Consider the following 22,641-nt stretch of genomic DNA (forward strand, 5'->3'; position numbering starts at 1 on the left):
CTACTTACTCTTTACCCCTTAAACCTATAACTTCAAATCTAATCTAGCACCCATACATTAATTAGTCGATCATGTGACTAGCTACAAATTCAGTGCACAAAGCTCGGACAATAAAGGTGGTGAAGGGTCCCCCTGTAACATTACCTTACCTTGTGCATGCTATGTAGATCAGTGGTTTTCAAACTTTTCGTTCTGGTGATCCAGTTGAAGAAAATTGTTGATGCCCGCGACCCAACGGAGCTGGGGATGACGGGTTTGGAGTGTGGGAGGGGCCTCTGGGCTGGGGCAGAGGGTTGGGGTGCAGGGGTGAGGGCTGCAGGGTGGGGCTGGGAATGAAGGGTTCAGGGTGTGGGAGGGGGCTCTGGGCTGGGGCAGGGAGTTTGGGTGCAGGAGGGGTGCAGGCTCTGGGGAGCAGGAGGGGGCTCTGAGTTGGGGGGGGCTCAGGGCTGGGGCAGATGCTTGGGGTGCAGGAGGGGCTCTGGGCTGGGGGTGCAGGCTCTGGGGTGGGGCCGGGGATGAGGGGCTTGGCTGCAGGAAGGGGCTCCGTGTTTGGGGGGGGCTCAGGGCTGGGGATTGGGGCACGGGGTTGGGGCGTGGGCTTACCTTGGTCAGCGTCGCAGCGGGGATACTAAGGCAGGCTTCCTGTCTGTCCTGGCATTGCACCCCAGAAGTGGCCAACAGCAGGTCTGGCTCCTAGGTGGAGGTGCGTGGCTCTCGCCAGTGTTCAGGGTGGGGGCAGCCCGCGGAGCCCCGTGGTCCCCCCACCTAGGAGCCAGACTTGCTGCTGGCCGCTTCCGGGTCACAGCGCGGTGTCAGAACAGACAGGGACTAGCCTGTCTTAGCCGGGCAGCACCGCCGCCGGGGCTTTTAACGGCCCAGTCGGTGGTGCTGACCAGAGCTGCTGCGACCCACAATTTGAAAACTACTGATGTAGATCACTGCACATGATCAGTGCACCTAGAGATCACAAATACATGGGGGTGAGTTAATGTTATAGGCCCTGGTCCAGCAAAGCACCGAAGCATGAAGTCACTGAAACGAAACCAAATGCTTAACTTTTTTACTCATGTCCTGCGATGGATCGGGACCACGGTGAGGACTGTCATTTTCTTTTCCTGATGTGCACGTTGCAATGCGCAGTGCTTAAACGTCTTTCCAGGGCCACTTCCCTGTCTCCTCTGTTTGGAACTACAGAGAACTCTTGGGAGCTGACTGGCTAATACCTAGCACAGCTCCACAAACTGCAGGTAAAACCCAGCCAGGGAGCAAAACCACTTCCTAGTACCAGACACGAGCAGCTCTGTCAGATACCAAAGTGACAAGCACCGCAGAAAAGCCTAGAAAGGAAAAGGAAGCCCTGTGAACAGGTTAAAAAACACTCGCATGTTGGTTTATATTTCATTTTTCAATAAGAAAAACAATCCACCCCCCCCCCCCCCCCATGAGATTGGTACAGTCCATGGGCTCGTCCCCTCCTGTTGGGGAAGAGCCCATCTCCATTCACAAAAACAGGCGGCTGCTATGAAAGTCTAGCCAAAATGAGGGACCTGATTGGCTGACCGGGTTTAGCAGCTTTCATGAAGCAAAGTAGGTGATGGGCCCTACGGAATTAACCCTTGCCTTACGGGAGCCTTGCTCTGCCTTTTTAATCAGCTGCTTTTCAGTTCTCTCCCTGCTTGTTCTTGGAATAGTCTCCCCAGTCCTCTGTAAATATAGTCCATTCCTTGCTGTAACCTTCTTTGAACCTCGTTATCCATTACAGCAGACATAACCGAGTCTCTAATTAGTCCATCTGCAAACTCTTCAAATTCCCATGGCTTCGTTTCGTTGTAACAGGAAGGTCAGTGGTCTCACTGCACTCCTTGTAAGGACAAGGCGCCTTTCCCAAGGGATGCTGCGTGACTTTGTCTAGCCATGTGCTCCCACTAGGCCGTGTTATAGCCCTCCAGTGCTCCTGGGCCAGCCCCATGGAGGATTTCCCCCTTTCTTTGCAATGCCACTTGTTCCCAGGAGAATCTGGGAGTGCTGCAGCTCTCATTCCAATTCTCGGCCGTGTTGCCTTCCACGCTGAGGAATCCAAGGGGCTTTGTGCGCTCCATTGTTTTGCCCAAGGTTTCTGAGCCCAAGTGATAAAGGCGACACATGGAGAAGTGGATCCTTCCTGATCCCAGTCACCCGCCACACTTGGGGTTACGAAAGATGATGCCCCATCACATGACAGAGGTCAGAATCCGCTGTCTCCAGTGGCTGCTGTCAGAGGGTTCTCGGGCCTGACAGCTCATGCCGCCTTGGCCAGACAATAATTGTATTTAACTTGGTGGAGCTGAAAGCAACTGGATTTTCCTGGCTGATGTTTAAAATAGTCCCCACCACTTTCTGTCTCTCTGCTCCAGCTGCTGAACAAGGGCACGGAGCACTACTCCTATCCCTGCACGCCCACCACCATGCTGCCCCGGAGCGCCTATTGGCACCACATCACCGGCTCCCAGAACATTGCCGAGTCCTCCAGCTATGCCGGTGAGTGTCTCCAGAATTCCTCCTGTGCGCCGTGGGATCATTCCATCCAGGAGCTTCTCTACCCGCCTCTACTGAAGGGGCTGGTTTGCTGCTCCATAGGCTCTGTATAGGGCTAGTGAAACTTTCTGTGCTTCCCATCCCAGCTTCTTGTCCCTGAAGCCAGTGGGCTGCTGTGCAGGAGCTCGCTGCTACGCCAGTCCCAGCCCCTTCCAGCAGGAGGTGGTGTAGAGATTCCTGCAGGAGCACTGGCTGCGGCAGCTCCCTAATAGTCCAGTCCCAGTAGGAGGCACTGAAGGACACGATTGCGGTTCCTTCACCTTTCAGTACTATGAGGACCATGAAACAATACAAAATTCTGCTTTGTCCGCAGGTGAAGTGTACTCCGGAGCCCAGGCCAGCTCGGACACAGACCTCCTGAACAGGTTCATCTTACTGAAGCCAAAGCCTGCAAAAAGCGGCAAGAGCGACAGCAAAGAGTCCAAGTCTGCTTCTCAGTGACTGTGCTCTGAGTGGAGAAAGCCCCCAGCCCTGCCCAGGGACCAGGCCGTGCTGGAGAAAGGGCGCGTTAAGTGCAGGAGACATTTGTTTTCCAGCGCCCTGCTTCCCTCCTTTCCTGAGGGTGCTGAAGTTCTGGGAACCCTCCCCTCTCTTTGGAGAAGTTATCAGAGCTCCTGCCTGCAGGGAGAGAGTGTGAGACTGGGTCCCCTGTGCTGGGAAGGAGGCTGGAGATGGCCCCAAACTCTAGCCCTGGCCATGCTAGATTGAGCATGAGGAGCTTACGATAGGGAAGATGATGTCTAGCTCTATGTTGTTAAACGATTTTAAATATCTATTGCTTATACATATTCTATATTAAGAGACTTTCCTTCTCACACGAATGCAAGTTTCTTAGCCACTGAAAGGACACTGGAAAGATGAGACACCAGAGATTTTTAATTCTTGGGTGGATGGATCTTTCTTTTTTTCTTAGGGTGGCATCGTGAGGGAAACCCAGCCCCAGTTGGAGCAGACGCCCCACCACCTCTGCTGGGAAGGGAAACTCCCCAGGGTCCCCTCAGCAAGGCTCAAGAGTGGAAGGACTGAGTTTTCTCAAGTGGCCGACGGGTTGCGGTTATTGTTGGCAGCCGGTGGGAACAATGAAGTGATACTCGAAGCAGGGCAACTGAAGTGAACATTTTGGAGAGGCTGCTGCCAATCCGGCCTGTTCCTTTAGGGCCGGAGGGTCCCATAGGTTGCAAATGGATGCTCCCTCCTGAATACAGTAGCGCTTTCCCTTGGAGAGGGAGGAATGGGGACTTGCGAGTCTACGCTCACTTTGCACTTCTTGAAGATACTAGAACACACACCATGGAACTTTCTGACATCTCAGGAGAAACTGGTTTTCTTTCCGAACTGTGACTTCTGCACAAACTCCCTCAGCTTCCGGAGGGCGGTGTTCTCAGTGGGCTGGGGACCGGCTGAGCAGGGTTTCGCTCCATTAGCTGTGTCTCCTCGGTTCAGATTCTAGCAGCTACGTGGCTGCAGCATGGATTTCCCTTCCAAACCAAGCCCTTCTCTCCAGATACCCAAAGCACGGCAGTTTAGTTGCAAGGGATGGGGTATATACAGGGCTGCCTCGTTTTAGCACAGGCTGGCGGGGCTACACCCCTCCCACCCTTAATACACAGCCACTAAATACTTCGTTGCCTCTAAGCTACGGTAGGAACCTGCCCAATCTACCTGTTTGGCAGAGCCAGCCTTGTTGGGATGCATCCGTGTTGAGAAGTTCCCTTTCTTTTACCTCCCCGGGTCAGCCAATGGCTCCCGTTTCCTCTGGGGTGCTCTCACCTGCAGCAAAGCCCATTGACAGGAGGCTAGCCAGAGACAATCAGTTGGTCACATGACCTCCTCCCTGCTTCCTCCTTGTAAGGGACATTGTGCTTCTAGCTGATGGTGGGGGACCCAGGTTTCATTTCCACTAGATGCCCCGCAGTCTCAAGGAGCCAATGCTGGCAGAGGGTTGGTGTGCAGCCCCAGGCCCTTTTCAATCTCCTTTGTAGCTCTTCCCTCCCCCCGTGGGTCACTTCCTGAGAATAATTAGTGAACCCCTGGGCATGTGGAAGTTGGTTTTAATATGCTGAAATCAAATCAAAGCAATTGATTTTCTAGTTCTGCTATTTATTGAATCTCTTTCAGAAGGGCTATCTTTTTATTGCAGTACCAACGTTGGGGTTTCCTCACTTTGGGTTGGTTGGTTTGTTTTTAAAGCGTAAGGTACTGTCTCTTGGGGATGGGGAGACCCTGTGGACTATCACCTGTAAATACTCTTGTTTTCTGGTTGTGTGTGTGTGTGTGTAGGTGATGTGTAAGACAATGAAGACCTTTCAGACAGATCTGCTGGAGAAGTCCTGGCACACACGACCAGCGACTGTCCAAACTGCCCTGTTGCAAGCCCCACTAAATTCAGTGCCCTTTCCCCACGACACTTATCTGGAGTGACAGGAACCAGCCAGGTTCAAGTCTAGACCACATACTCTGTGGATCAGAGGAGCTTAATGGATGTACATCCTCACAGATGAGGTGTAAGCTGCTGTCATTTCCTAACCTAAACGCCTATCTGGGTGCCCTGGCTATTCACTCTTGTTTTAGGCACTAGGGTAAAATGCTTTGGTTCAGGCTACAGGAGCGGACCAAGTCCTCAGCTGTGGTTCTAATAGAAGTACACAGAGTTGTACCATCTGAGTCTCTGGCCCCATGCCTTTAAAACATCGCTGCAGAGACACTGTCAACTTTGAAAAGGGTTTGTAAGGCTGGAGCCCAAGTGCTGGGCTATCCCATGATGACAGGCCCTGCCCTGAGGTTTGGAGGCATGGAGCTGCTAAATGCTGGGACAGGTGAAAGCTCTAGCAGGAGCTAGGCTGCCTCAGGACCAAGTCCTCAGCTGTGGTTCTAATAGAAGTACACAGAGTTGTACCATCTGAGTCTCTGGCCCCATGCCTTTAAAACATCGCTGCAGAGACACTGTCAACTTTGAAAAGGGTTTGTAAGGCTGGAGCCCAAGTGCTGGGCTATCCCATGATGACAGGCCCTGCCCTGAGGTTTGGAGGCATGGAGCTGCTAAATGCTGGGACAGGTGAAAGCTCTAGCAGGAGCTAGGCTGCCTCAGGAATTTGATGCACAGATGCGTTAAGCCAGGCAAGACAGGACATAGCAGTTATTGCCAAAAATGTTGTGTTTTTTAAAGGAACTGCTCAATCAATAAACTTTACTCACCCTTCCTGTTTGCCTACTAACTCCAAACACGGTATAGGGTGCAAGGGATACAGAGTGATAATGGTGCAGTGAAGACAAAGGTCCTGATTATCAGGGAAGGCTTCCGAACATCTGAAACGCTCAAGACTGAATTAGATCCAAGGCTGCAGTGTGTAAAGGGTCATTACACAGGCTATTTCACGGGAGCTTCAATGAAGCTTTAAAGCAGTACGGGGGGAGGGGGGCGGCAGTCTTTTCCAGATTGAGTGATCTGCACATAAAGGTTAAAGAAAAAGGAGCTCTGTAATCCTCTGTCCACCACTGGAGTGATTCTCAGCCCCTCCCCAGCCTGACCCAAACAGGGTGAATACTGCTCCCAGGTGTTCTGCGGCCTGCAAAGCCATGCTCTCTCCAAAACCGGCTGAGGCCCTCATGGCTCTTCAGAACAGACACCATGGGGGAAGTTTTCAGAAGTACTTGAGGGACTCAAGAGCACAAGTCCCACAGAAAGGTGTCGGTACTTGCGTTCCTAAATCCGTTAGGAGCTCACTTCATCGAACAGGCTGGGCTGTTCGCAAGCAAGTAAAGGAGCGGAATCCCAGCATGGTTAAGGCAATGGATGGATTTTCAAGCACCTTGTAGGCTCTGAACCCTACAGGCTGGGTCCAGAACTCCCTGCACCCCACTATACTGGGCAAACAGCTCCTAAGTATCCCCCACCATGGCTTGGTTATCCAGGGCATGCCATGGCAGATCAGAAGCAGCAAAGCGTCAGGGGAAAGCTACATTTCAGCCCTGGACATGGAGGCAGTGTTACCCAGCCAAGACCCCTGCACCACACATTTGTGGTGTGACCAGAGCAAGTTGCTCTCTGCCTTTTTTCCTTCTCCATTTATCATGGACGCTGCACGAGGAATGCCCCTCCTCCGTGACTGGAGTAATTACGAACCCAGATCACTGTCTCGCTCCAGGCTGCCCACAGAAAGCTAATGGCATTTCTTTAGAAGCTCATCTTTAAAGTCCTGCTGGGTGACAGGGGTGGGGGGGAGGCCAGGAGTGTCTGGGGGAATTTCAGCCACCGCAATTGCGGTGACGGTTTGATAGGTGCTGAACTCCCAGCACTGTACGGGTCTGACGCTGACTGAATCTGAGGGGTTATCAGTGACAGGCACCCAGCTACCCTGTTCCCCATACAGAGTACCCCCGAGGCGTCTAAATCCAGCTAAGCCTCCTTGGCACATAGGGTCCCCCTTGGAGCACTGCCTTCTGCAGCAGCTCAGCTCCCCGGCCCAGCTTCAGACAGACTCACCTTAGCCACAGATGCCACATTATATACAAGTGCCAGGGCTGGGGGCTGGTTTCTGTAGGAGAGAATGTCTGGAGCAGCAAAAAGCAAAGAGAGCAGCCAGCCCTCATTCCGTGCATGTCTGGAGGAGAGAACGGATGGCTGGGACCCTCCTCCTGCAGCCTCAGACAAGCTTTCTGGGATGGCTGAACATAGGAAAAAGGCTTTATTCAGCATGGTAACAAACAGGATATGGTTGTGCAACTGAGCTGAGATACATGCTTCCAAAGCCCAGCCGACCGATGGCCAGAGTCCAGTGTCAACAGACAAGAGCTGGGGTCGTTTACACAGATTCACGTCCCCACACAACAATAATAATATACCACACCCGGGTCTCACTGGGGACAGCTGGGAGCATCCCTGCACTATGCTGGAAATCTCACCCCTGCTCCCCCAGAGCAGCTTCCATGCTCTGAAGGGCGGCTGATTGGAAGCCGTCTCAATACACATCACATCCCCACCAGTTCAGTGCCAGAAAGGCCTGAAGGCGCTGAGACCGAAGGTTCAGCACACAGGGAGCAGGGCTCCGATTAGCCGCACCCCAGGTAAAAAGCAGGTGGCTCCATGAACAGTGTGGCACATCAGTGAGACTTGGTCACAACGGGAGATTCTGCAGGAAGGGGCAGGGCTCAGTTTATAGTCAGGACATCACTCTGGATCTCGTGACTTAGCTGGGTCTGGAGGTCGCTCAGTTTCTTCTTCAGCCCGGACAGTGCCGAGAGAACGATGGTCTCCGGCCGCAGGGAGCCGCAGGACTCCACGTTGTAATAAAACCTGAGGGTATTGGAGGAAATTAAGATTATACAGGAATGCAAAGAACTGGAAATTTCTCTCTGCAATGTGTTTCCACCCTATTGTATTTCACTGCAAGGAGATCTCATTCCCAGCTCCTGGGAATCTTGTTAGCCCCTCCTTTCCACCCATCTTTCCACCAGCAGCCGTAGATCCAAAATGACGGTTTGTAAGTTTACAGGCTACTGCATATTGCTCAGAAAGCTTTCTCGAGGAATTTCTGTCTCTGCTCACAATTGCCATGCAACCCATCACGCAGCGCCGAGCACAATGGGCTTGGATCTGACTGGGTGGCTGCTTTGGCCACTACTGCAATACAAATTGTTAATCATTTCAGCACTGGAAATGGGGATACCAGTATGTCCCAGAATCTCAGCTCACCTGCCCAGCTTCAAACATATTCATCGTAGACAAAGATGCAGCATTGTACGCAAGTGCCAGGGCAGAGAAGCCAGTGCAAGAGGAACAAATGTCTCAATGAACAAATGTCATGAATGAGACATCTCTGTACCACTCACACAACTCCCCAGCAAGCCTTTGATGACATCAGGGTCAGCCATTAGATGTGTATAACCCAGCACAGTGTAAATGAGGCTTCCTGATGCCTCCAGAGAAGCCTCATTTACACTGTGATGGGTTATGTGCACCCCGCCCTGTCTGGGGAACGGTTAATGAGCTTCTGTAGGCTTAATCTGCCCTGCCCTCTCTGCAGGAGCAGTCAGGCATGGAGGGGGCAGTTAAAAGGAGAATCAGCTTAGCTCAGAGGAGGTTAGGAAAGAGGCAGATCTCTTGTGCTAGCTCCTGAAAGACAGCCCAGCTGAGGACCAGGATACAACCACACACTGGAGCCTCTCTGTGGGAAGGTAGGCCTGGGGCAGGACGAGTGTGTTTACTTTGTTACCTGGAGCTACTGTGTTTATTGTTCTACCTGGGACAGGCTTGTGGTCTGAAGGGGATTACTGCAATGATACTCCTCCTCCCCCAGGAGATGAGAGCCCTCAACAAACCTCTGCTGGTTTGCCCCCTCTTGGAGACTGTGATTTATCATGAGCCCCAAAGCTAGGTGGTCCCAACCAGCTGCAGCGTGGAAGAAGCACTCTTATCTGAGAGGAGAGGCACCCTGAGTCCTGCACTGCCCCACTGAATGGATTCCCATTCTCTGATAGGGCAAGTTCTCTTAGAGGAAGCAGCCAGCCAGTCCTGGTTCCCATTTCACTGCGCCACCAATGGGCCCCAACCTACTCCCCAGGAAACACCAGCTCCTGAGGCTGGCAAATCGTTCTGCGAAGTCACTGAACCCCACCACTAAAGGCCCAGACAATGGGCTGAGGCGCTTCCAGGTGGTGTTGGGAAATGCCCTTCTTCCCCATGCACTGCTCCTTACCGCTCCGGCTTTCCATTGGGATCATAAGGAGCCTGGGCCTCATCCTCGTCAATTTCGGAGTATTCGCTCTTTGGCCTAGGATCAAATACAGCAATTAAGGTTAGTGCTGGAACCCACCTCCCCACTGGCTCCTTCTCACCCTGGGCAGCAGTTTGGTCCCACGAGTGGCCAACATTCAGCATATGAATGAACTGGGGCAGGAGGATGGCATTCGTGTATTTAAGATTACAGAGATGGAAGAGTCCAATGGCCAAAGCACGATACAGTCTGCCAACAGACATTAGCCAGCACGACTGTACCCCTTTCAGGAGTCTGATGTGTCTTGCGTATCCCCAAGTTTCACCTCACTTCAAAACTACTCAAGTGATCATGAGCTAATTCAGTTCAAACTGAATGGAAGGATTAACAAAAATAAATCTGCAACTAGGGTTTTTGATTTCAAAAGGGCTGACTTTCAAAAATTAAGGAAATTAGTTAGGGAAGTGGATTGGACTGAAGAATTTATAGATCTAAAGGTAGAGGAGGCTTGGGATTATTTTAAATCAAACCTGCAGAAGCTATCAGAAGCCTGCATCCCAAGAAAGGGGAAAAAATTCATAGGCAGGAGTTGTAGACCAAGCTGGATGAGCAAGCATCTCAGAGAGGTGATTAAGAAAAAGCAGAAAGCATACAGGGAGTGGAGGAAGGGAGGGATCAGCAAGGAAAGCTACCTTACTGAGGTCAGAACATGTAGGGATGAAGTGAGACAGGCTAAAAGTCAAGTAGAGTTGGACCTTGCAAAGGGAATTAAAACCAATAGTAAAAGGTTCTATAGCCATATAAATAAGAAGAAAACAAAGAAAGAAGTGGGACCGCTAAACACTGAGGATGGAGTGGAGGTCAAGGATAATCTAGGTATGGCCCAATATCTAAACAAATACTTTGCCTCAGTCTTTAATAAGACTAAAGAGGATCTTAGGGATAATGGTAGCATGACAAATGGGAATGAGGATATGGAGGTAGACATCACCATATTTGAGGTAGAAGCGAAACTCAAACAGCTTAATGGGACTAAATCGGGGGGCCCAGATAACCTTCATCCAAGAATATTAAAGGAATTGGCATATGAAATTGCAAGCCCATTAGCAAGAATTTTTAATGAATCTGTAAACTTAGGGGTTGTACCGTATGATTGGAGAATTGCTAACATAGTTCCTATTTTTAAGAAAGGGAAAAAAAGTGATCCGGGTAATTATAGGCCTGTTAGTTTGACATCTGTAGTATGCAAGGTCTTGGAAAAAATTTTGAAGGAGAAGGTAGTTAAGGACATTGAAGTCAATGGTAAATGGGACAAAATACAACATGGTTTTACAGAAGGTAGATTGTGCCAAACCAACCTGATCTCCTTCTTTGAGAAAGTAACAGATTTTTTAGACAAAGGAAACGCAGTGGATCTAATTTACCTAGATTTTAGTAAGGCATTTGATACCGTGCCACATGGGGAATTATTAGTTAAATTGGATAAGATGGGGATCAATAGGAAAATTGAAAGGTGGATAAGGAATTGGTTAAAGGGGAGACTACAACGGGTCCTACTGAAAGGTGAACTATCAGGCTGGAGGGAGGTTACCAGTGGAGTTCCTCAAGGATCGGTTTTGGGACCAGTCTTATTTAATCTTTTTATTACTGACCTTGGCACAAAAAGTGGGAGTGTGCTAATAAAGTTTGCGGATGATACAAAGCTGGGAGGTATTGCCAATTTAGAGAAGGACTGGGATATCCTACAGGAGGATCTGGATGACCTTGTAAACTGGAGTAATAGTAATAGGATGAAATTTAATAGTGAGAAGTGTAAGGTCATGCATTTAGGAATTAATAACAAGAATTTTAGTTATAAGCTAGGGACGCATCAATTAGAAGTAACGGAGGAGGAAAAGGACCTTGGAGTATTGGTTGATCATAGGATGACTATGAGCCGCCAATGTGATATCGCCGTGAAAAAAGCTAATGCGGTCTTGGGATGTATCAGGAGAGGTATTTCCAGTAGGGATAAGGAGGTTTTAGTACCGTTATACAAGTCATTGGTGAGACCTCACCTGGAATACTGAGTGCAGTTCTGGTCTTCCGTGTTTAAGAAGGATGAATTCAAACTGGAACAGGTACAGAGAAGGGCTACTAGGATGATCCGAGGAATGGAAAACTTGTCTTATGAAAGGAGAATCAAGGAGCTTGGCTTGTTTAGCCTACCTAAAAGAAGGTTGAGGGGAGATATGATTCCTCTCTATAAATATATCAGAGGGATAAATACCGGAGAGGGAGAGGCATTATTTAAGCTCAGTACCAATGTGGACACAAGAACAAATGGATATAAACTGGCCACCAGGAAATTTAGACTAGAAATTAGACAAAGGTTTCTAACCATCAGAGGAGTGAAGTTTTGGAATAGCTTTCCAAAGGAAGCAGTGGGGGCAAAAGAGCTATCTGGCTTTAAGATTAAACTCGATAAGTTTATGGAGGAGATGTTATGATGGGATAACATGGTTTTGGTAATTAAATATTCATGGTCAATAGGCCCAATGGCCTGTGATGGGATGTTAGATGGGGTGGAATCTGAGTTACTACAGAGAATTCTTTCCTGGGTATCTGGCTGGTGAATCTTGCCCATATGCTCAGGGTTTAGCTGATCGCCATATTTGGGGTCGGGAAGGAATTTTCCTCCAGGGCAGATTGGAAGAGGCCCTGGAGGTTTTTCGCCTTCCTCTGTAGCATGGGGCACGGGTCACTTGCTGGAGGATTCTCTGCTTCTTGAAGTCTTTAAACTACGATTTGAGGACTTCAATAGCACAGATATAGGTGTGAGGTTTTTTGCAGGAGTGGGTGGGTGAAATTCTGTGGCCTGCGTTGTGCAGGAGGTCAGACTAGATGATCATAATGGTCCCTTCTGACCTAAACATCTATGAATCTACTTGCTCACAAAATCAGACATAAAAATACAAGTGTCATAGCACGCGACTACTGAAAAATTGCTTACTTTTATTTTTACTATTATAAAATCAATTGGAATATAAATACTGTACTTACATGTCAATGTGCAGTATAGACAATTCACTGTCTGTATGAAATTTTAGTTGGTACTGACTTCGCTAGTGCTTTTTATGTAGCCTGTTGTAAAACTAGGCAAATCTCTAGATGAGTTGACGTACCCCCTGGAAGATCTCTGCGTACCCCCAGGAGTACACGTACCCCTGGTTGAGAACCACTGCTATACTTGATCTTAGCTAAAGACGTATGCGTGTTTCCCAACCTGAGGGACAGGCCCGTTGTTGGAGAAGGGCATGCCAGGCTAGTTCAGGGCTTGGCACAGGAGAGAATCAAAGAGGATGGGGAAAGGGCCCAGCTCCACCTCCTGCCTCCGACACTCAGGCTGCAAACAAGCTACCATGTTTGCAAGTGAACTAACAGATGTCTCATTAAAAGCCACCCAATCTTCCCTGCGCATCCGTGGGGGCAGCTTACAAGTACAGGGCTGCCGGCAGCAGCCTGCCAGCTCAAGTGCCTCTTCTCTGCTCCCCTGGCACTCAGCTGAGCCTTGGATGGCCCCAATGGTCACTCCTCACCTGCAGGAGCAGGTAGCCTTCTGGTGTGGGGGTGTGTAGGAGGGCGTCAGGAAGGGGAGCAGGGGAAAAAGGCTGCAAAGAATATGGGGGGGGGGGGGCGCGTGGAGTATTAAGATAAAAGCAACAGAAAAATGGAGAGACAGCAGCAACTGTGTCAGCACATGGCATTAGAACCAGGAGAGGTGGGGGGGAGGGGGGGCATTGCCCAATTCACACCATGGGAAGCTCCAAGAAAATAACTGGGAACCACTGTTATATTCAAATACACTCAAATGCACACACACAGGAGTCGCTCTGCCTCAGGGCGAGATGGCATTTTCATTCCAAACCCCCTATTTTCAGTTGCTTACCAAATTCTAACAAATTACTTCTAGGGTTAGAACTTGTCCAGCTATTGGAAATGATGTGAAAGGAAATTAAATCGAGTTTGTAGTGAACACGTTTGACTAAGAATATTTAGAATGGGAGTCACTAAGGCTGTCAAAGTAAGGATCACCCATGCCTAATACTACAGGAATATCTCAAGCTGAAAGTAGCATTAACCACCCAGATGACCACTTTTACTGGAGGAACAATACAGATGCTATGGGAATCCTAACTTTAAGTAATCTCATAACTTGTGGTTTTAATTTCTCAGCTAGTGTTGCATTAATGTAGTCTCTTGTACTGAATACAGAATATTTTCTCTTGGTTGTGATCACACGTGCCACTCAACCAATACTATTTGCAAACCAGAACATACCATTCCTCCGGCTTGGGGTAGACTGTGTGCCTCAACGCATTGTCTGGATCATATTCAAAGGCTACTCCTGCTGTAGGGTTCCACTTGGCATGCTCCTTGCCAAACCCCTTCTTGGCATAGGCTCGCAATCTCAGCTCTTGGCCTTTCCGTAACTTGACAATGAGGATGTCTGAGAAGCACAAACACTGAGTCAAATCGGGGTGGGAGAGTGGCTGCAAAGGAGAAACCCTTGCATGGTAGCATGCTTGCATTTGAGTGATGAGTGAGTGGGGAACTACTCGTGCATAGGAAAATCTCCTTAGAAAGCAGAGCTCATTTACAGTCTTAGAAGGGCTTATTCATGCCCTGATATCAGCCATGCAACTCCCACTGATGGAAAAATGGGAGCTGTACATGTGGATGAGGGCATGATTTGGCCCTTAGACCACAGCAGATGAGGAAAAGCTGGTTTTGCATCTTTGCTGTAACATCCAGTTATAACAGAGAGAGAGATGATCTCCTTTACCTCCCAAACACTAACTCCGAAGTAGCAGTAAATGCAGGGGTCACATCTGTTTACTGGAGCAAAATGTTAACCCTGTGCACACTGGCATTTCCACAGTGCCAGCTTTGGCTGTCAGCACCACATCTGCAAGTGCCCCAGGATTAACTGACTAGTAATTTGGGGTGTGGGTCAAAGAGCCCAAGAGGAAAATCTGTTTCTCTCTGCAGCTCTTTTATACAGTGACTCACTTACCATCCTGCTCCACGTAGTCATTGGGGTCATTGTCTCTGCTCCGGGAAGTCACCTGCACAGAACGAGCCACAGATGAGGTCACTGGGGGGACCAACCCCTTTCTCCCGACTTCGAACTCTGGCTCACCCACTAAACTAAGAGGACCGTCATTCAAACAGACTTAGCCCGTAGCGAATTACTGAAGGCAGGACAAGAAATAATGGGCTTAATCTGCAGCAAGGAATATCTAACCTAGATCTCAGGAAAAACTTTCTAACTATAGGGATAGTTGAAACTCTTGAATTGGCTTCCAAAGGATGTTGTGAAGCTCCCATCGTCGGAGGATTTTTAGGACAGGTTGGACAAAAACCTGTCAGGGTTGGTCTAGGTTTACTTGGTCCTGCCTCAGCAGAGGGGGGTTGATTAGCTGACTTCTCTTGGTCCCTTCCAGCCCCACACACCTGGGCTGGTGATTGTATAGGGAGGAAGAGCCAGCCTATACATCTTTCCAACCAGCGTTCCCATATTATAGGGTGACCGAGTGGTGCAGTCTGTGGGCCGAATGTGACCCCTGTGGTTCCATGCCGCTGCACAGAGCGGCTCTATCTTTAATATGGAGGCTTGGCCTGCAGACGACAGACCCAGCACGCAGGGCCCCACCATAATCAAAGTGGCCTGGCTACTCCAAGGAAGGTTCGGCACAGTATTTTTTAAAAAGGAAACCATCTGCGATCTGCTCCACTTTGCGAAAAACCAGGGGCAGCCTTCAGACTACTCACCTGTGGCTAGGTATCCCTGATTTAGCGGTATTTTAAAGACTTGCCCCTCCAAATCCCTTTGAATCCATTCTCGTGGGGCTCTCTTAACATCCTTCTCCGAGGCCTGTCAAGAGCCACATGGCTCCGATGCCTCATTTGAGATACCGCTGCCGCCTAGCACTGCTGAGGGCCAACAAGCAAACTTGCAGGCAACAGAATTTCTGCCAGGCCTTTGAAGGTTCTGAGAGCTCTTCCAAAGAGCCCCCCCAGCCATCATGATTTAGAACACAAGTCTAGGTGATGTAACACTGAGGCTGTCTAGGAAGAACTTGGCGATGGATGATCTAAGAGTGCATACTTGGACTGTGGAGGGGAAACAGACAGAATGCCTAGCTAGGATGTCTAAAATGTAAGGACGTCATAGCTATCAGACAGGAGCCTTGCTGTTTCTGCTTAGAGAAAGGGTAGGGAAGAGACCTTACTGACTGACTTGATCTTATACTGACCGGTATAACCCGGGGGTTGTTGGAGATGAGATCACGGGATGTCACATGACGAGTCTGGTCTTCATTGCACCGGACATCAAGGGTAAACTCCACAGAACACTCTGGACAGAACTCATCACATGTACAATCCTAGGGAGAGGAGGTAAGAAACAGGTCAGGACCACTATTCTCTGCCAATGAGAATGTATAGCATCCCATGTCAGATCAGGCCATTCTCCCCCCACAGCCCTCTCAATGAGAGATTGGTGTATCTCTGAACTCACCCTGGAGTACTGCAGCTTATCCACAATGTCATCGCTGGTGAGTGGGATCAGACCTGAGGAGAGATGATAGTTAGGGAGAGTGCAGAAAACACCATGAAATACGTCTAAGTGATACCAAGGGACCTAACACCCCTCCAGGTGGGACCATCAGAGAGGGACAAAGCTCCTGACATCTCACCATCACAGAAGGTCCCATCAGCAGTTAGAGACAGAAAAGACCAATAGGGTCAGTTTCCACACATCTTGTGGGCCAGTGTAAGAGTGTAAAATATGGTGTAAATAAAATTGCTGTAAGGTGGGTGCATGACTGGTTGAAAGACTGTACTCAGAATAGTTATCAATGGTTCAATGTCAAACTGGGAGGACCTATCAAGGGGGTGGAGGGGCCCCCTGGGTGTTTGTCCTGGGTCCAGTACTAGTCAATATTTTCATTCATGTCTTTAATGGAGCAGAGAGCATACTTATAAAATCTGCTTGTTGCAAGTACTTTGGGAGACAGGATTAGAATTCAGAATGATCTTCATAAACTGGAGATCTGCACTGAAATCACCATGAGAAATTCAACACAGATCAGTGCAGTGCTCCGCACGCAGGAGGAAAAAGTCAAATGCACAAACACAAAATGGGGGCTAACTGGGTAGGCAGCAGTACTGCACAAAAGGATCTGGGGGTTATAGTAGATCATGAACAGGAGGACTTGTGGCACCTTAGAGACTAACCAATTTATTTGAGCATAAGCTTTCGTGAGCTACAGCTCACTTCAGCTTATGCTCAAGTAAATTGGTTAGTCTCTAAGGTGCCACAAGACCTCCTTTTCTTTTTGCGGATACAGACTAACCCGGCTGCTACTCTGAAACCTGTCAGTGGATCATGAATGAGTCAACAGTGCTGCTGTGGTGCTGCTGCAAAAAAGGCAAATGTCATACGGGGATGTATTCACAGAGTATTGGATGTGAGACATGGGAGGTAACGGCTCGGCTCGGCTCTGCTCAGCACTGTGTCCAGTTTGGGGCTCTACACTTCAAGAACGTTGTGGACAAATTGGAGTGGGTCCAGACAAGAGCAACAACAATGAAAAAACTGGTTTAGAAAACCTGACCTGTGAGGAAAGATTGAAAGAACTGGGCATGATTAGTCAAGAGAATACTAAGGGGGTGGGGGACATAAGTCTTCCAATATGTCAAGGACTGTTATTAAGAAGATAGCAATCTACTGTTCTCCATAACTATGGAGGGTAGGATAAGAGGTAATCAGCTCAGTTTGCAGCAAGGGAGATTTAGGTTAAATATTAACTATCCTTCTAGTTAGAAAGGAATTTCTAAGGACTGGAATAGGTTACCAAAGGAAGTTTTTAAGAACAGGCTCACAAACACTTGTCAGGGATGGTCTAGGTTTACTTGGCCCTGCCTCTGCACAAGGGGCTGGACTAAATGACCTCATGAGGTCCCTTTCAGCCCTATGATTCTAGGATTGTTCCCTACAATACATTCTAGACATACTTAGGGTCCAGAATAATTTTCCTCCTTTCGTCAAGATGTTGGTTACTCACCCAATCTGTGTGCAATGAACTCGTCATGGAGCACAGAGGAGTTAGCATCTATCTGGACCCAGTCTATGGCTGTAAACAGAACGGAAACAAGTAATGAAAGCTCTTGGAGGCAGAAAGACACTGAGTTCCTGGGGCATGTACCCCCAGGATGAAACATGGTTTCAGAGAGGCTGAAAAGTTTAGATGGTCTTAGCTCCCATGCGCAAAACCTAATGACTAACTAAATGTTAAAGGCTCAGGCACCTTAACACCATTTGCATACCTTTCCCCAAAGACGAGGGGCAGAGGGAAGTCTGGCACAGGTGAGAGGACGGCTGGGAACCGAAGGACCAGTGACAATGGCAGCAGATGCCTACATGGCAGTTTGGTGGGTGATTCCCAGCTCAGGTAGTACACGTTCTAGCTGTGCTTGAGCTACTGGGCTAAAAATCACAGTGTGGTCACGGCAGCGCAGGTGACCACCCAGGCTAGCTGCCCAAGAGGGTGCACGGGACTGCACTCAGCTGGCTAGCCCAAGCCACGGCCTGTGCCACTGTGTCCCCGCTGCTATCTTCAGTGTGATCACTCAAGCAGACCTAGCACAGGCCCGTGCACCCGAGCTGGGAATCCCCCTCTTAACTGCTGTGCAGATGTACCCCTACGGGACCTTCTTCATGAACAGACAAAACACAAGACTAAAGGTGGAGAAAATACCTATTATGGGAACTTCAGCTATAAACACTCTTCGGATGGAATTCGCTACCCTGTAACAGAGGAGAAAACCAGCACTGAGACACTGAGAAACACAAGTAATGAACTTCAAAATGCATTTTATCCCATGTGAGAGAGAGACAGACATGGAGTTACCCTGAGCTCAGCTAACATGAACTGTACACAAAGGAGAGCTCAGTATGAGGACAGGGACATTCAGGGTGTCTCTTTCTCTCTAGTCCGATACCACACCCACCATCATAGTATCCGAGGGAGGCTGTACTGTTTACACCAGAGGTGGGCAAACTACGGCCCGCAGGACCCTCCTGCCCGGCCCCTGAGCTCCTGGCCTGGGAGGCTAGTCCCCAGCCCCTCCCCCACAGCCTCACCTCGCCGCTAGCGCCATGCTCGGGGTGGCGCAGCTGCAGAGCGCCCGGCCTGACCCAGTGCTCTGTGCTGCATGGTGGCAGCAGCATGGCCCGGCTCCATCCGGGTGGCACGGCTGTAGCGCCGCCAGCCACTGGTGCTCCAGGCAGTGTGGTAACGGGGCAGGGAGAGGGGGGTTGGATAGAGGGCAGGGGAGTTTGGGGGTCTGGATAGGGGTCGGGCAGCCAGAGGGTGGGGAACAGGGGGGTTGAATGGGGGTAGGGGTCCGGGGGGGGGCAGTTAGGAAGGAGAGGGGTTGGATGGGGCAGTGGGGGGCAGTCAGGGGACAGGGAGAAGGGGTGGTTGGATGAGGCAGGGGTCTCGAGGGGGGTGCATTCAGGAAGGAGGGGGGGGTTGGATGGGGTGGCGGGGGACAGTCAGGGGCAGGGGTTCCAGGGGTGGTCAGGGGGAAGGGGTGGTTGGATGGGGCAGGGGTCCTGGGGCGGGGGAGTCAGGAACGAGAGGAGGGGTTGGATGTGGCGGCGGGGGTCTGGGGGCAGTCAGGGGACAGGGGTGTGTGGATGGGGCAGGAGTCCCGGGGGGCCGAGGGGGCAGGGGCACGACCCCCTCCCCTAACCGGCCCTCCATACAATTTCAAAAACCCGATGCGGCCCTCAGGCCAAAAAGTTTGCCCGCCCCTGGTCTACACTGTGGAGGGAATACTGGCACAGCTCCGCCACTTCTCTGAACGATGGTAGTCACGTTGATGCATTTGATGGCCTACCTGCATCTACACTAAGAGTTAGGTTGGCATAGCTACACCGATAAGGGGCGTGGGCTATACTGACTTAACTTTTACGCATAGACCAGGCCCGAGTGTCTTAAGGTACAAGGTTTGCTCCAAACAGACATGGCCAAAATGCAGCCTGCCAATACCTGCTTCCTGAATCGTCTTCATTCCCCATTCATCCACAGCTCGATTTGTTTGCACCCCCAGCAAAGCTTTATTGATAGAGTAAACCCAATGGGGCTCTCTGCAGCTTTCAACACCCTGCTCCTAATGCTACTGCCCTTCGTTAATAGTGGGCAGTCTATAAATAGAGCCCAGAGCCTTCATCCCTGATCCCCGTTCTGACCACTCATGATAAGAGGGTCAATCATACTCTCTACAGTCTCCCCACAACAAGCCACCCCCAGGTTAATGACTGGCAATTCCTGCTGAAGAGAGAGGCCCTAGTGGAAAAGCAGGACTTGCTAATGATTATCTGTGAAATTCTTACAGAGGTCACAGTGCCATAAACTAAAGTGTCCACAGTAATACAGTCACGGCCCCTTGTGCTCGGCAGAACATTGGACCCTGATTCTGCAGCAAGGTCCCTGGATTGCGTGGGACTCTAGCGTGGCAGGCTGAAGATTAGTTTAATTTTAAATTGAAAATGGAGAGTAATAAATTCAATATGAAAATATAATCTGCATCCTAGCTCCTATTTATGTGTGGAGGCCATTTATTTTACCTTTTCCCTATGTTTTCACCCTACCACAGACTTTTCTTTATCTGGAGGGGAGAGAGGCTAGAGGTTTTGGCAGCCAGGTAAGGATAGTTGGCCCTTTTGGGATCCTGGGAGGTCGTCTGGGTTTGTAGGATAAGCACGTTATCTGTTTCTGCTAAAACAATCAGCAGCAAATGGTAGACAATGCTGACACTTAAATTCTGAACTGTGGATTACCAGCTCCACTGAAATAAACAGGGCAGTTCCCACCTCTCAGGGGTATGATTTCAGGCTGTTTGCAGATTCACGCACACAGTAAGGGTTTGGGTCACATTTTGTTCATGTTTTTAAGGGATTTTTCACAAACAAAACTAGAAATGTTATTTTTTAAAAGGAAAACAGACTCTGGAGTACAATTCTGTGGCAAAAATGAGGAGCGCACAGAGCCCTGAATATACTTAGCCAAGGATCATGCTAAACACAACAATGTAAAGATGAAACATACTTGTGAACGAACCTTTAGAGCCAGGACACAGATAGCTGGGGGGGGGGACAGGGTTTGTTTACGGGGAGAAATTTGTCTTCCCCCAGCCAAGGGACATAAAGGTCAAGACCAAAGTAGCGGGGCCAATCTATGGAGCTGGAGAGTGGGAATTGTGATGCCTGGATCATCCCAGTGTGGGTGGCATTTCTCCTTGTTTCGCTCCCCCCAGCCCCCAACAGTCCTTCAACCTGGTCACCTGCCCCCAGGGCCCCAGCAGCCCCGTCTGTGCCCCAGCACCATCCTACCACCCCGCAACGCACTGAGGGGAAGAGGGCACCATGCACTAGGGGGTCTCCTTTTCCCACCCAGTGGGGCACCCCTCAGGCATCTTAGAGCCAGGGGAGGACAGGATGCCAAGGCTTGAAGATGGGCAGGGAAACGCTCGGAGAGGAGAATGGGGGGGAGAGGAAGAAGAGATGGAGCCTCAAGGTGCAGTGAAGCCCTTTGCCCTGTTTGCCCCAGGAGGAATGGAGGGGGGCAAAGTGTGGGATGTGGCCCAGGCCCCTCACAGCTGTGGGGCAAGGGGAGCAGGATCCTCCCCAGGGGAGGAGTGTGCCCCCCCCCCCCGAGCCTGGCAACTCTGTGCAGCAGAGCTCCCCCCAGCTCCCTGCAGCCCCCCAACCATTCCCCGCAGCCGCCCCCACTCCCTGCAGCCCCCCCATCATTCCCTGAGCCCCCTACCCCCCGCAACCCCCCCACGATTCCGAGCCCCCCTGCTCCCCACAGCCCCCCAACCATTCCCTGAGCCCCCTCCCCATAGCCCCCCTGCTCCCTGCAGCCCCCCAATCATTCCCTGAGCTCCCCAGTCCCTGCAACCCCCCCACGATTCCGAGCCCCCCTGCTCCCCGCAGCCCCCCAACCATTCCCTGAGCCCCCCTCCCTGCAGCCCCCCTGCTCCCTGCAGCCCCCCAATCATTCCCTGAGCCCCCCAGTCCCTGCAACCCCCCCACGATTCCGAGCCCCACTGCTCCCCGCAGCCCCCAACCATTCCCTGAGCCCCCCCTCCCCGTAGCCCCCCCGCTCCCTGCAACTCCCCAACCATTCCCTGTAGCCCCCCAATCATTCCCTGAGCCCCCCTGCTCCCCGCAGCCCCCCAACCATTCCCTGAGTGCCCCACTCCCCATAGCCTCCCCGCTCCCTGCAGCCCCCCACTCCCCACAGCCCCCCCGCTCCCTGCAGCCCCCCAACCATTCCCTGAGCCCCCTCCCCATAGCCTCCCTGCTCCCTGCAGCCCCCCAATCATTCCCTGAGCCCCCCAGTCCCTGCAACCCCCCCACCATTCCGAGCCCCCCTGCTCCCCGCAGCCCCCCAACCATTCCCTGAGCCCCCCTCCCCGTAGCCCCCCTGCTCCCCGCAGCCCCCCAACCATTCCCTGAGCCCCCCAGTCCCTGCAACCCCCCCACCATTCCGAGCCCCCCTGCTCCCCGCAGCCCCCCAACCATTCCCTGAGCCCCCCTCCCCGTAGCCCCCCTGCTCCCCGCAGCCCCCCAACCATTCCCTGAGCCCCCCTCCCCGTAGTCCCCTGCTCCCTGCAGCCCCCCAATCATTCCCTGAGCCCCCCTGCTCCCCGCAGCCCCCCAACCATTCCCTGAGTGCCCCGCTCCCCGCAGCCTCCCCGCTCCCCGCAGCCCCCCCACCATCCGCCGAGCCCCCCCGCTCCCCGCAGCCCCCCCCAACCATCCGCCGAGCCCCCCCACCATCCGCCGAGCCCCCCCGCTCACGCCAGGTCCGTGTTCTCGATGATGAACTTGACGTTCTCGTCGCTGAGCTCGGTGATGCGCACCGTGGGCTGGTTGGCGTACGGCATGGCGGGCCCCGGGCCGCGGCCTGCTCCGCTCCCTCCCCGTCCGTCCCCGCCCCCGCCCCCGCCGCCGCCGCGCCGGCCCGCGCCTGCCCCCCGGCGGCCGCCCGCCGCCCTGCGCCCCGGGAGGACCCGCGCCAGCAGACACGCCCCGCTCCGCGGCTGTGCGGGGCCGCCGCCCCCCCGCTCCGCCGTCTCCCCCCGGGGCCCGACGGGGTGCAGGAGGCTGCACCAGGCCCCCAACCCCGGCTCCCCCCCCCCCCGCCTGTGATCACAGCATCTGGGCCCCCCTCCCCGCCGTGCTAGGCGCTGTACAAACACCTCCCCCTCGCTGCTGGTCACCCCCGCCCCT

The 22,641-nt window shown here is 51.7% G+C and overlaps 2 protein-coding genes across 3 annotated transcripts in view; one reads left to right on the forward strand and one right to left on the reverse strand.

The window, feature by feature from the left end:
• DOK4 (docking protein 4) overlaps nucleotides 1-5,413 on the forward strand; it is a 42,866-nt gene extending 37,453 nt beyond the window's left edge. For both annotated transcript variants that reach the window (XM_037877579.2, XM_037877580.2), the window contains exons 8-9: nucleotides 2,394-2,517; nucleotides 2,888-5,413. In XM_037877579.2, coding sequence (XP_037733507.1) covers nucleotides 2,394-2,517; nucleotides 2,888-3,015 — 252 coding nt within the window. In that variant the 3' untranslated portion in view covers nucleotides 3,016-5,413. The remainder of the gene's footprint in view (nucleotides 1-2,393; nucleotides 2,518-2,887) is intronic.
• A 1,827-nt stretch (nucleotides 5,414-7,240) lies between these two features.
• Nucleotides 7,241-22,351, reverse strand: POLR2C (RNA polymerase II subunit C). The gene is made up of 9 exons (XM_037877581.2): nucleotides 22,210-22,351; nucleotides 18,092-18,141; nucleotides 17,399-17,467; nucleotides 15,850-15,902; nucleotides 15,587-15,715; nucleotides 14,344-14,395; nucleotides 13,608-13,776; nucleotides 9,270-9,344; nucleotides 7,241-7,867 (listed from the first exon to the last, which is right to left on the reverse strand). Exons 1-9 carry the CDS (start codon nucleotides 22,293-22,295, stop codon nucleotides 7,723-7,725), a joined length of 828 nt encoding a protein of 275 aa, XP_037733509.1. The 5' UTR covers nucleotides 22,296-22,351; the 3' UTR covers nucleotides 7,241-7,722.
• Between the last annotated feature and the right edge of the window lie 290 nt (nucleotides 22,352-22,641).

Source organism: Chelonia mydas, chromosome 12 (assembly GCF_015237465.2).
Source record: "Chelonia mydas isolate rCheMyd1 chromosome 12, rCheMyd1.pri.v2, whole genome shotgun sequence".
Lineage (NCBI taxonomy): Eukaryota > Metazoa > Chordata > Testudines > Cheloniidae > Chelonia > Chelonia mydas.